At 42.9% G+C, this 14,742-nt stretch overlaps 1 protein-coding gene across 1 annotated transcript in view; it reads right to left on the minus strand.

Annotated features, from left to right (window-relative positions):
- The window catches only part of PIK3C2B (phosphatidylinositol-4-phosphate 3-kinase catalytic subunit type 2 beta), a 120,137-nt gene that overhangs the window by 43,492 nt on the left and 61,903 nt on the right, over positions 1–14,742 (minus strand). Inside the window, exons 7-12 of the mRNA XM_066623568.1 lie at positions 14,534–14,613; positions 13,047–13,110; positions 8,235–8,381; positions 6,193–6,226; positions 5,251–5,446; positions 1,554–1,676 (exon numbers count right to left, since the gene is read on the minus strand). Of these exons, the coding sequence (XP_066479665.1) occupies positions 1,554–1,676; positions 5,251–5,446; positions 6,193–6,226; positions 8,235–8,381; positions 13,047–13,110; positions 14,534–14,613 (644 nt within the window). The remainder of the gene's footprint in view (positions 1–1,553; positions 1,677–5,250; positions 5,447–6,192; positions 6,227–8,234; positions 8,382–13,046; positions 13,111–14,533; positions 14,614–14,742) is intronic.

A 14,742-nucleotide genomic window follows, 5' to 3' on the forward strand; every position in this document is an offset into this window, starting at 1 on the left:
GAACGTAACAGAACTACCAAGTCCAGGGAGGCAGTCTAGTTACAGTAGTATTATTAGAGGCACAGAGGGCAGTATCCATTCAGCAGCCAAATGCCAGACAAAACAGCTATGTTCAGTTTAATACGTAGGAAGAAAGTGCACATAGTCATGTAACCAATATATGTGTCTGTTTTGCCATACATGTACACAATGAGAAGTCACAGCCAACAACAACATATGTACATATGGCTAAATAGATACATGTGTGTTTGTAATGCATGGGCTGAACATGCTTTTTCTATGAAAGTGGTATCGTACATCAGTGGTTCTCACATTTAGCGCTGGGACCCACTTTTTGGAATGAGAATCGCTCAAGACCCACCGGAAGTGATGTCATGACTGGAAGTGACATCATCAAGCAGGGAAATGTTTAACCATCCTAGGCTGCAATCCTACCCCCACTTACCCAGGAGTAAGTCCCATTTACTATCATTGTTAAAATAATATACATAGTAGCTTGTTAAAAGCACAGGTCTATAACATTTCCCCAAATGTAGTCACATACCATGGTAGCATCAAGTCTAATATATTAAAAATAAAACATTGAAATGAATCGGGACCCACCTGAAATTGGCTCACAACCCACCTAGTGGGTCCCGACCCACAGGTTGAGAAACACTGTCATACATAAAAGCTGTCACGTGTGAAGCGACACCATGACACACTATCAGGTACATAGTGGAGATCTTCTGGAGCAAACCAGGAAGTTGAGAGAAAAAATGGTGGAAAGGCCAATTCAACAATCAGGGAAACCTGAGATTATCTTAGGTTAATAATTAATAATTATTATTAATTTTAAATAATAATAATAATAATAATAATAATAATAATAATAATAATAATAATAATAATAATAATAATAATAATAATAATAATAATAATAATAAAGGTTATTATGGTGGAGGGTGTCACAAATGTGACATAAGGAATATTGCGACACCCAGAGAGTACCACAAGTAGTGCTAGTGGGGAGGCCTGCACCCCCCCCCCGCGCGATGCTCCATTCAAGTCCCTGGACACCAGCGAAGGTAAGTGAAGCAGCAAGGTAAGGTGAGCGAAGCACCAAGTGGCACAGGTGAAGACAGGGTGATTTGGAAATGAGAAGGGGGCGTTTCTGTGCAGAGGAGGGCGGAACGGGGATGGATTGAACCTGGGAGAGGGCAGGATCAGTGAAGCAGGCCTCCGCCATATATTAACCTCTTTCCTGGGCCTGCCAGTCTTACACAGGGCTGCTTGGACTTGCGCCTGCTATTTGCAATCACAGATCCGAGTAGCCTCATAGTGCAGGCTGGGATGTTACCTGGCGTAAGGGGAAATATATATCCCAAGGAGACCTCTAGCCTGCTCAGAAGCTACAGCGGATACAGTGGATACATTGGATACTCACTGCGCCAGCACACCTTAGAATTGGGCTGCCCAATTCTAAGCAAGATACCAGATTCCCTCTTTCCAGCTACCTTCCCATCCTTTCTTCTTATATACCCACCCCAACATAGATAGGGGAGATGCCTTACTGCTGGTCCCAGATGATGAGATGGAAGAGGTACTTGTACACATGAGCCTTTCTGGTTTGCAGGGGGGTGCAGAGCTCCTTGCCACCATGGCTGAGAGAGCAAGAGAGGTAGAAATCTTCATAGCTGCAAAAGACAAAATAATTGGAAAGGTGAGATGGAAAAATTCTTGTATCTCACAGCACAGAAAGAAAAGGCCTAGATTTCCAAAAAAACTGAAGACAGAAACTGGAAGCAGCCTGCTGTCATTCCTAGCTGCATAGCGAACAGGAGGAACACATGAAAGGAATACTTTGACTTGATTTATTTCGTACTCAGCAGCTGATTCACTGGTGAGAATCTGTTTTAATCCCAGGCCTGAAAAAGACTTATCCAGTTTCTTCCCCCAAGGGGAATGAATGAATGACAGGCAAACCCCAGATGGTCTAGGTCTGGTTTATATGCTCAAGCCTTGTCCATGCAGCTAAGGTATTCTAACTTGGCAAATCCCCCCCCCACTCACTATTTTAAAAAAAACCTGTACCAAATATTCATGAAAACCAAGGATTTTTCAGAAGCTTTGTAAAACCTCTTCTCTATGCTGGATAGTGGTGGTGGGGGGAATAGACAGATAGGGTTTTAGCATTTGTTCTGCTTAGTTTTTTCAATATAATTTTAACATGAGATTTTATGTTTGCAATTTGATCCATTGCTAGCCACCCTTGAATCTTTGTCTTTGAGCAGGGTCTTGTCTCCATGTTAGAAAAAACTTTGCTCCTGGTCTGCCTAGGTGCTGGGTATGGCCAAGGGAAAGGCCAAGCAGAAAGACAAAATTTGGGAGTTTTAGCCCACTGTTCAAAAGTGTTCCAACTTTACCTATTTACATCACTAAAAGACTTGAGAAAATTCAGATGTAGCCATTTTTTGGGCAGAACTCACCAGACTTCTATAGATGTGTAAGTTCTTAATCACCTTCATCAGATCCCTGGGAATTCCAAAAGTTCATTTCCTGCCACCCAATAAGCTTTGGACTGAAGTTACATGAATCAAGCTCTTCTTAAAACCCAGGTTGCAGACAAGATTGAAATTTGCAGTTAGTCTAGTGTCTAAAGCTGATTAAGAGCTGAATCATAGTAACAACCCCTCTGTCTCAGACAGAAATCAAGTTTTCACTGCCAATTCACATTGTTACCCCTGCTAACTGGGTAAGAGGCACTTTTTCAAGTGGGTGCTCCTCTTTTTAGCAGGGGGAGAGTAACTGGCCCACCTCACCCCAGCAGTGTCTTTTCTAGTGGCTGTCTGCTGGTGTTCTTTCGCATCTTTTTAGATTGTGAGCCCTTTTGGGACAGGGAGCCATTAGTTATTTGATTTTTCTCTGTAAACTGCTTTGTGAACTTTTAGTTGAAAAGCGGTTGTTAATAATAATAATAATAATAATAATAATAATAATAATAATAATAATAATAATAATAATAATAATAATAATAATAGTTAATCAATGGGGGAGGACAGACCAGAAGAAGATAGTTCTGCTACAGATTTCCACCCCTACCAAGAGATCAAACATGGGATCTTTTCTACAGGCTGTTATCTTTTTTTAGAGAAACACTCCCTGTTTCCTTCCGAGCCAGCTGGATGGACATACGCAACTTAGAATGCCATCACATGGCGCTCTGTCAGAAGGGCTGGCCATGTGACAGGTGCCAAGCTATGATGCAGGGAGGGCTACGGGTCAACAAAGGTCAAGACAGTCCTGGATTTCCCAGGCTATTGCCTTTGTTCAGAGTCACTCACACATTGGAATACATTAAGGATGGGACAAAGGCAAGAGGTCCCTGGAGGGGTGGCAGCTAATGTTGCCATCACATCCCCAACCACCCCCCTCCTGTGTTCCTGCTGCTGGGGATGTGGATTACCAATGGGTACCTCCCAGACATTGCCTCCCTGCCTTTTGTGAAACACAAACACACAAGCAAAGACAGTTTACAAAGGAATGTCCCCTCCCTGCCCAGACTTCTTATTGTCTCTACATCCATTAAGTGATTCCTCTCCACCAGCAATCATTGGCTGAAGGGGCATGAGCCAAGGCTGTGAAGCAGCCATCTGTCACTGTCTAGAGGCGTGAGCCAGAGAGGCAGGGTGCCTAGACCAATGGACTCTCCTGGAGCATTCCAGGGAACCTACAGAATCCGCATAGAGAGAGGCAGAATGTTGTTTAGCCAGATCAGCTAACTCCCTGATGTAGACTCCTTCTAGCAGGGCCTAGGAGAGGGGGGGTACAAGGGGTAATTTGTACCCGGGTCCAGGGTCAGAAAGGGGGCCCAGGAGCCAAAGGAGGGGGCCCAGAAATTTCCTGGGATCTTACATTTTCTAATCTCACCCCATCTTACATTTTCTCACTCACTGTCCACACGGTATGCTGGGGGCATTACCATGGGCACATGGCAGCAACTACAGCCACAAGACATACACACACCAGGCCCAGGAATGCATACATTCCTTAACAGTATCACTTCTGGGAGGAAACTGACCTACCACAGTAGCTCTTTGGTTTGTGGATCCACTTACATGAAGGAGTGTAGAGGAGCTCAGTGATACAGTTGCAGGCCTGCAGCTGCTTTGGTATACACAGGACATTTTCCATTCTAGTGTGAGCCTAAATACAATGATACTAATCTCTTGCAATGATTTTCTATATTTGAAAGATTTTAGAGAGACTTAGGAGTGTGTTTGGTTTTCCATATTACTGTATCTAGCTGTCAACGTCGGGCAGGCAGGTCGACCTGAGCTCTGCATTGGGAAAACTGGTAAACCTGGGCTCCAAAGACCATTCCAGCTGTTGCCACTTTCCCCCTGCCTATTTTGCCCCCATTTTGGCCACCCCCCAAATCTGTGGTAAGGGGCCCAAAAGGAACTTTGTACCCCCGATAAAATTCCTCTCAGAGGCCCTGCCTTCTATGTACGGAGCCTTCCAGACTCATTCCTTCAAGAGAAAATTCTTTATTATACAAAGTGTTGCTTTCCGTACTTACATACCCTGTTTCCTAAAATGTATCTTCATTAGGAGGAAAGCATATGCTATTCAATGCATGTAGCTGACATTAAAATCCCAGCAAGCAAAGGGCAGCTCCTCAGTCAAGTTGACTTTGACTCGCTAAACTGTATTTGAAGTTTAACAAAGGAGTCATAATGTTCTTATAAGGAGCATGGACAGAGTGGCATAGTACTTGCTAGGAGATCATTCCAGGTTAGCTCCCTGGGGTGAAGACACACCACTTGTGAATCACCCATCTTCATGCTTGGTTTCAGCACAAAATGAGACTTCTCACCTGCCTTTTTCAAACAAAGGCAATCTACTTGCCAATTCATTTTAGTAGTTAAACGACTCCACTTCTATAGGGGAACCTACAAGGCAAATAGCCAGTGGTAGCGGTGGGGAGGGGGAAGAAGGGCAGAAGAGGAGGAAAAGAGCACAGGGGGAAAAGGGTTAAACCCTCCTTCCCAGCACTGCAGACCTGATCCAAATCCCTCTTCCCCATAGTGACTACTAACCACATTAAAAAAAAAAGAAAAAAAGAGGGTAGCCACCAATTCCTTCCATCATGTCTGGTCTGACCCTCAGCGTTCATAATATAAATGTAATATATTACACCTAAACCCTACACACATCCAATACAAAGTGTCAGGTGTTCTCTGCCACAGAAAAGGTGTTGCTGCTTACCTTGCAGCCCAAGTGATGGGTATACGATGAGTAGCATAGACAGTGAAGGCGAGGGGACAGGTGAGGAGTCGGGCCTCTTGGGAAAAGTAATGCTTCCTGTTCCCATGTACCACCGTCTGGAAGTCTGCATTGAATGTGTTGCAGTAGAGCTCCACTAGATCTAAGATGGAGGCTGTCAAGGCCTCCACAACCTTCTCTGTAAGACAAAAGAATCAACACAGTCACCAATAAACCCCTAAAGAACACACATGCACGGGAGAGCCCTGATCATAGCTAAGCCTTGCCAAGTTTGGTCTCCAATGCTCCTGACCCATCATGGACATTCTCTATTACTCCTAGAGAACATACACAGAATTGTGTGTTACCCTGTGCTTAACACCCCCACCCCTTAAAAACCAGAATTCAGTACAAGGAAAAGTTGAATCTCAAGTCCTATACAGATTATGCAGACTCAGCTATTTGTATATATTTACTTATTCTGCATAATTTATTCTGATTCTGTTATTCATAGGAAGCGCAGGGCTACAAGTCACTGATGCTCTGCTTCCTATTCCCTGAAAACCCTGCTCAGATCCCTGCCTTTAGGTTTTTGGGATGTCTCTGTGAATTGCCTACACACTGTTCTGTTTTCCAGCAGGTTTATTGCTTGAAAATTTGCTTTAGAAAATAATAAAGCAGCTTAGCTTCCATAACTGATACAAGATTCAGAATTCAGTGTTTCTTGAAGTAGAATTTGGATTAATTTAGCAAAGAATTTTGGTGTGTATAATGTAGGGGGAGCATACAAAGCATGAACTGCTCTGCTAATATACATAATTGATAATGATTATCAGTTCAATCAATGTACAATAACAAAGCAGAATTAGAGAAGTGCTGTAGAAAGAGAGCAGAACAAAAACAGCCCCAAGAGGTTAAGAACAATTGTGGAAGCAGAAAAATTACCTCTATTTTCCCTCATGGCTAGAATGTTTGGATCCTGTTCAGGAAAGAGAAACCAGAATAGAAATATTTTATGATAGTCAGACAGAACTAAATGCAGCTCCCAGAGCCAAGCACCTTATATAACTTCATGGCGAGTTTCCACTCCCTGCAGCTCAAGTCCCTCCAAATGCGGAAAGAAAGAAGAAGCAACTACATTTTCTTAGCTTTTTAGGAATTCTAACACTTCAAGTAAGGTAATAATGGAACATGACCCATACAAATAGCTATATATTAAAAACTTAGGGCCCAATCCTATCCAACTTTCCAGCACCGGTGCAGCTGCAATGCAGCCCTGAGGTAAGGGAACAAAAGTTCCCACACCTTGAGGAGGTCTCTGTGACTGCCTCCCCACCAAAGGATGCAGTGCACGCCCCATTGGTACAGTTGCACTGGGACTGGAAAATTGGATAGGATTTGGCCCTTACATAGGTACTGTATATATCTAAATACATACTTTCAGCATGCAGCAGTCACATGGTTCATTGTGAAAATGAACAGTGGGTTCTGTACTTTTCTAATACATGAACAGTCCTTATTCTATTTTTTTTTCTTTTCTAAATTTAGGGCTTGGGGAGTTTTACAATAAAGCAGACAAATAAAAAACTGTGCTTAAGCTTATATATGAATCTACACACTTGCCTCAATCATCTTGTCTCACCCAATGCCTCGACTCTGAAATTGCATACTAAAGGACCAGAAAACTTTCTAGCCACATATGCATCCCGTCTATACAGCAAATGTAGGTGAAGGGAGAGAAAATGGGGTGGGAGAATCACAATTATAAAAAACATTAAATAAATTGTATTCTGGGCCAAATCATGGTAATAATCTGAAGCTCAGGCTTCACCAATGTCAATAGTACTGTTTTAAAGTAAGTGACTTGGGAAGAATGACTTCAGCAGTACAAGTGATGGGATGCTCTCATTCTTTCTTACTTTGTCATTCCACACATTGGATTCCCTACAGAAACATATGTAACAATTTATTATTTGGTTTATTTTTTTAATGCATTCTCTGTTTTTATCCCAAAGGAAACAAACTGGCTTACAAACATAACCAGCTATCAATCAAATCAAATTACACAAAGATACACACAAACTCCCCTAAAAGTTGCAAAAGCAGCGTCCAGTTTCCAAAATGAAATTGGCAGAAAAATATCATTAAAATCTTTTTGGAAAAGGAAAAACCTTGAAGTGTTTTCTGAAGAGGAGATGCATAAGATGCAGAGTGTACAAAAAAGTGGGGGCCACCACCAAAAGTGCTTTCTTCAAGCTCTAATTTGAGGAACAGCTTCTTTCTGAGATCATGTGGGATGAGAAGGGCCATTTAGAAAAAAGCATTGTCCACATATCCCAGAAACACACAAGAGAAAGCTCTTTCAAATAAAGATTTGACTATTTATTTATTTTAGAAATTTATATCCTGCCTTTCTATCCAATGAAGGACACTCAAGGTGATATTCCAGTGATGAGAACTGCAAGAGACTAATATCCTGCCATCACTAACCCCGTTTCAATGTGGTTTTCTGCCATGGAGATAACAGTTCAGTTACCCTCACTGTAAATTCCTTTTTTTTTCCAGTTCCCACCCTGACTCCGAGGTGCAGATAATGTGATGATTCCAATTTATCATCACTAACCCTCAAAACAATCAAGACAGCTCAGGGTTGCATTATCCACCCCATGTCTGATCCAGCACTCAAAGTCTTTGAAGTAGATATTGCACCCGTTGTTTACGGTCTTGCCTGAGTTGAATGACCGCTGGAGACTGGGCTGTGACCCATTTTATCAATCCATTTGCCACAGGGGGTGCACAAAATTCTTTCTTCTTCACCTTCCCTACCACATTGAACTTGGGAACTTGTAATACTATTTAACCAATATCATACCAGTTCCTTCAGTCTAAAGTAGGCAAAACAAACAAACAAACAAACAAACAAACAAACAAAAATCTCCTCTACCACAAGCCACTCAGGAGAGGAGTAGTAGTAATAATAATCTTACCTTCTGGATTTTTGGTTGCATACGAGATGGGCAGGGTGGTAACTGATTCAGGGCTCCTGTGATCTCTTGGGACTCCACAGCAGCCAAAGCATTGCAAATGGCCATGACAGACTGGATCACCCGCTCAGCCTTCAGCTGGAAGTCTCCCTGAACAAGAAGCGGAAGAAGGAGCCACGTCTTAGGATAGCAGAAGATGGAGCAATTCAACAATGCAGTCTTACCTATTGCTGAAAGCACTTATGGCCTGCAAGCATTTTTCAAACTGGTAGCATCGATAAAGCAAAGCACATCTCATACCCCACACACACATGGACCACTATCTTCAGCTCTGTACAGTCCCAACCCTATCCAACTTTCCAGCACCAATGCAGTCTTACTGACGGAGTTTGTGCTACATCCTGTGGAAGAAGGGCAGACACAGAGGTCTCTTCAAGGTAAAGGAATGTTGATTCCCTTACTTCTGGAGACATTGCAACTGCATCAATGCTAGAAAGTTGGATAGGATTGGGCCTTTAGTTTGAACAATGTTTGGGGAGTGGATATGGTTGGCAGTGCAGGCTCTTCTTAAACGCTCACCAAGGTTAGCAGAAATGATAGAATTAGCTTAATCAAAACCCTTTTTCAAAATATGACTTGCCACATCTCTGTGCCCTAGAGACTGCTCTCTCCCGGTTATGAAGCTGTCAGGAGAAAAACGCTTCTTCCAAAGTAGTATCAGCAACATCTGTGGATTGACGGCAAACCAAGCATGACCAGTTTGAGAAATGAATGAAAATGAAGGTGCTATCGCTTATCTACTCATACAGTTCTCATCAGTTGTAGGTCTTGATCCTGGTCAAAAATTGCTGCTGAATGGTTCTTGACTCTGAGCATCCTCTTCTTTCCAGGAAGCTTCGCTCTTGCTGAACTTGGCTTTCTCAGTGAAAAGCTGAGTGACTATTCAAGCAGGTGAAATGCCCTGGGAGCTTGATCAAGGAGAGAATAAAGATCATCCTAATAACTCCAGCAAATAAGAGCTGCTCAAGACCTTGGTCTTCCATGTTGCTTATTCTGTAAACTTGGCAGTTGTCCATCAGAGCTGAAAATATGTGGTTTTTTACATTTCTGATTAATCTTCTGGTCATAATCTCTGACTTGGCATTCAAGATAACAGGAGTTATCTTGAAGCCATTAAAGATGCTTCTCTGAATTCAAGCATGCCTAACTGCTAATGCACCAAACACACACACACACACACACACACACACACACACACACACAGAGAGAGAGAGAGAGAGAGAGAGAGAGAGAGAGAGAGAGAGAGAGAGAGAGAGAACCAAAACCTTGGAACCTAGAAACTTTGATAAGGCCAACTCCTTCCATCAATATAGTTCTACTCTTAATGCCTTGGAATATGCAGATGGCACTGCCACTAAGGGGCACTGTTGCTCATTGTGTGCAGTCTATAAAATACAAGCAATCAATTGGAAAGGAACCATGAGACGGTTCTACAGAATATGGTTCAGAGAAGGTGGGGAAGTTATGGTCAGCCACAAATGCAGGTGGTGGGGAAAATGGGACCTACATTTTAACTTTACAGCACAGAAGGGACAGTGCTGAAGGAACAGAAATCCACTATGCAATTGAGTCAAGCTCCAATGGAGGATGGATTCTGTAGGGAGGAATAAAGTGAGTGGGGAGGGGGAAAAAAAAGAGACCTTGGAGGTAGATGTAGAGGTTTTCAAAGATGAAAATAAGAAAAGTTTTGCGTGACTACTGGATTCCCCCCACGGGCAATTTCTGAACCCAACCCAATTTCATAGCCCAGTCCTATTGAGAACTGGACTGTCATACGGAGCCCACTGCGACAACGGAAGCTATTTCCACTGTTGTAAAATGGCCATTGATGAAGCACACAACGCTCCAGCAGTGGCCATTTTGAGCATGTAATTGCAAAATGCAGTTGCATCACAGTTCTGCCACCAGACCCTGCCACCCCCACTAGACCAGGTAAGGCAGTAGTGGGGGTGGGGAGGGGGCAAGGAAGTGGTGGATCCAGCAGCAATGGCACTAAGTGAATGCTATCCCCTCCATTCAGAAGCTCCCTGCTCCTTTCTACTCCTCAGACTTGCAGTGACTAGTCTAAAGAGCTAGCACAGGTTTATGGAGACCCACTGATGAGTTAAAAGGCATTGGAGGGGTAAGGGGAAATAATTCTGCTATGCCATTGCTCAGGTGGCTCCACTGGTTGCCTATTCCTTACCAAGCCGAATTCAAGGGGTTGGTGATGACCTTTAAAGCCCTATACAGCATAGGACCAGGATATCTCAAGGATCGTCTTCTCCCAGATATTCCTGCATGTTCCCTGAGGTCATCAGTGAGGGCCCATGATACCACCACCATCTGAAGCCAGAGGGATGGTGGCAAGGAGTAGGGCCTTCTTGGTTATGGCACAGTATATGGTTTCAGGCGGGGTTTGAAGACCCATCTATTTCACCTGGCCTTTGGGGAGGGAGGTAGTCCCTAGGAATCCCTTAATTTTTAATTCTTATGCTGGTATACATTTTATCTGCTATCTGCTCTTTTATAATTATTTTTCAATTGTTTTACTATTCATTTATTAAAGCATTTTTCTGCCTAATTTCCATGAGATATAACAATTTGCTCTTTTAGAAAATGAAACTTGAGATTTTCTGAATTCTGTACACATTCTGAGATTATGCACTAGAACAGTGTTTCTCAAACTGTGGGTCAGGACCCACTAGGTGGGTTGCGAGCCAATTTCAGGTGGGTCCCCATTCATTTGAATATTTTAATATATTATTTTTATTTTTAATGCTACATGGTATGTGACTGTTACATACCAGGGGGAAATGTTACAGCTCTGTACTTTTAACAAGTGACCATGTATATGCTTTTACCAATGATAGTAAATGGAACTTACTCCTGGGTAAGCATGGGTAGGATTGCAGCCTAGGATTGTTAAATTTTCCTGCTTGATGATGTCACTTCTGGTCACGACGGAAGCGAGAGCCAGGGTGGTGTAGTGGTTTGGGAGGTGGACTTAGACCTAGATGATCCAGGTTCAAATCCCCCCTCAGCCACCAAGCTTCCTGGGTGATCTTGGGCCAGTCACTTTCTCTCAGCCTCACCTACCTCACATTTTCTAAAATGTAACCTTCACAGTCCTTGTAGATGTAACTTTTTCACTATTGTACATATCAAAAGGCAGGGAAACTGAAACAAAGAGTGGAAAAACTTCTTAGGAACTTGCAATCAAAAGCTGCTGACCATGCCAAGAATAGAACTTGGGGATCACTTCAATACGCCCAGTTTGTTTTCTGATCAGACTGATAGCATATGCCGTTCTGCAGGCCAGCCTCTTGGCTGTTATCCCAAGCACACTTGTGGCTAGCCTTATCCTCACCTTATGTTGGGAAATCTGATTCTGATGAACAAGACTGGAATGAGGAAGAGGAGCAGCAAGCAAGCACTGAACTGCCAGATGAAGTGGGGCAATGCAAGGTTCAAGTACCGTTCAAAATATTTCTGGTTTAATAGGTAGTACCAGCCCTAGTGAAGCAGCAGAAACTCCCATCAGCTTCAAGCAGGAAACTAAACAATATGTGAGCTTGGGAAGGGCTCAGTGGAAACTGCAGCAGAGACAAATACTTGCTTCGTGTTTTCATTCTAACTGATGGGCTCATGTAAACTGAAGACTATAGTATCATTATTACATTACAGTAATACTATTTTCAGCATCTTCTGAAGCAACTGCAAAACACAACAGGTGTTGGGTTGCCACACCATATTTATTTACATTCATTTTTAAAAGATTTCTACACTGCTTTCCCCAGAACTCAAAGCAGTGCTTTTATGGAGGCTTTTATATCAAAGGGGATGCAGGAAGAATAACTGTAAACTAGCAAGCTTTTTATTTTGCTGTTGGTAAGCTCAAGACAAACTGTGATGGGAACTGGGGGCCCAATCCTATCCAATGTTCCACTGCTGATGCAGCTGTGCTAATGGGGTATGTGCTTTATCCTGTAGTGGCAGTGAGGCAGTCACGGAGGCTTCCTCCAGGTAAGGGAACATTTGTTCCCTTACCTCAGGGCTGCATGGCAGCTGCATCAGCGCTGGGAAGTTGGATAGGATTGGGCCCTGGGAGTTGCAGTCTTGAGAACTTGTGGCAACTGTACAGGTTACAAGAGGAACAGAAGGGCTTGTTCTGGTAGAATAAGAAAGTCAGTGGATTAGCAACAGTGAAATAGGATTGCCAGAATTCCAACCACAAAGTCTTTTGGATTAAAGTTATTTTATGTCTTAAGAGGTGCATTACTTACACCTACTAATACTCAACAATACAAATGTATGTGCACATACATACAAACACACCACAGTCCAGTGTCATGTGTTGTTCTAGATCAGGGGTCTCCAAACTTTTTGGCCAGAGGGCCGCATCAAATATCTGGCATGGTGTGGAGGGCCGGAAAAAAAAATTAAATATAAAATTTAAATAAATTAGAGATGGAACTTCTAATAATGAATGAGTGAATAAATGAATGAATGGGCTCATTCATTCAACCTCTCTGGCCCTCAGAACACCCTACAGACACAATCGGAGCACAGTTCTGATCATGTTCAGTTGAGTGAACCAGAGGCTTTCAGGGGACAACAGGTTGGCCACTGGACGGAAAGAGGCTGGCTGTGGGCCACATCTGGCCCCCGGGCCAGGGTTTGGAGACCCCTGTTCTAGACACACTAAAAGTACCCTCTTAGGACCCTGTCCACCCACTCCCACATACAACATCAATCCCAATACTGCCCTCTCACCTCTGCTGCTAGGAACGCATCAACCTCATTGTGGAAAGTATCAAAGAGAAGGCTGAGGGCCTGCCTGTTGGAAGAAAGAGCAGCAAAAAGTTCAGTACAGAAAATCAAAAGCAGGCCATAAGTAGGGCTTCTTTTCCTAAATAAAAGGAAAATTTTATTAGAGTTCTAAATTATGAATTCCAAATGCTGGGTTTATTATGTGGTTCTTCATTATTTGGCAATACCTTGCATATGTGGTAAAAATCTCTAATTATTTTCAGTCTCTTTTTCTCTATTTCTGGACTCCTATAATCCCTACAGATACTTTGCTGATGTCTCGGCATCTAAAAGCTACTGACTCCTGAAATAGCCTGTTCTTTTTTCAATTCAGCGCCATTGCAAAAGGATCCTAAGGCATCCCAGACAAGTAGTTGGGTTTCCTCATGGCTGGATCTTCCTCAAATGAAGGATTCTGGCCAACCTTCCTGCCGAAATTGGCATGTGCATTACAAAGTGGGCAGCCAAGCCTACTTTGTCAGGTTAAAGAGTGGGATGAGATGTCCAAGTAGTCCTAATTCATGCAGACAACACTATGACATCAGGAAATCGAGGTTTCATAAATTAATGCTCAGGGATGCTCTGGGTTGTTTCTCCACTGATATGCCATGTTCTTGCATTAACAAGGGACTTATCACAGGAACCAAACCCCAGTCCTCTTTTCCTGGAAAGAGTAAATAGCTAGGATAGGTCAGTATCCAGCAATTTGCATTCAAGGAATTCATTTTATATTTTTATGTATTTTATGTCTTTTAAAAACTTTGTGACCACTTTTTGCCAAGCACCTGCCTTGCAGAACCTGTTTTATTTTTGACATGAGTCTTGTAGTGTGCGTGTGTTTCGTCTTGTTTCTTTAGTCCTTTTAATAAACTCCTTTGTACTGTTCTTGGTTACCTGCCTGGTCCCAGTTCCCATGGGATGGGTTGACCACATTTCTCCAGTCTGCCCAGATCTCACTTTTGGCTTCAGTGAAAGTAGATTCTGGGAACCCCTTTTTGGATCAGGGAGATAAATAATGTGGCCACTTTCTGTCTGGATTCCCAGGCTAGATGATGGCAGCAGAGACCTAACAAAACTCCATACAACCCCAGACCTCTAGGAGAAGAAAGAACGAAAACAAGGGTGAGAGGGCTATCACTAGATGGTAGGTTTTATATTCGTTTCACCCTTCACCAGCGCTTCCTGCCCATGCTCTCTTCCACCACAACCTATGGGAGAAGGTCTGTGGCTCAGTGGTAAAGTCCATGTTCAATCCTCAGCATTTCCAGGGTGGCAGATACAAATTCCTGTGTGAAACTTTGGAGGACAGCTAGGCTGCATTAACAATACCGATCTGATTGGATCTATGGCTTGACTCAGCAAAAGACAGATTCTTACAATCCTGCATTCCATGAAAGCAATCGGAACACCTCCCCCACTCCCACATTTGTACTTTTCTCATCCATTTTTACCTGGTGATGGTCTGCTTAATTGGCCTCTCTTGAATGTGAACATAATGGTTGAGTGTAGAAGGACTCTGATCATCATTCACCTGCACAGAGGAAGGCAATTGCTTAATTGCATCTAATGTGTCATGGTTAACCCTGCTGACTCTGGCTGGTGCCAAGATGCTTGTGTTCACTAGTGATGTTGTGTGCACTTTATCAAAAATAGTATCTGG

This window comes from Tiliqua scincoides, chromosome 4 (assembly GCF_035046505.1).
Source record: "Tiliqua scincoides isolate rTilSci1 chromosome 4, rTilSci1.hap2, whole genome shotgun sequence".
Taxonomy (NCBI): domain Eukaryota; kingdom Metazoa; phylum Chordata; class Lepidosauria; order Squamata; family Scincidae; genus Tiliqua; species Tiliqua scincoides.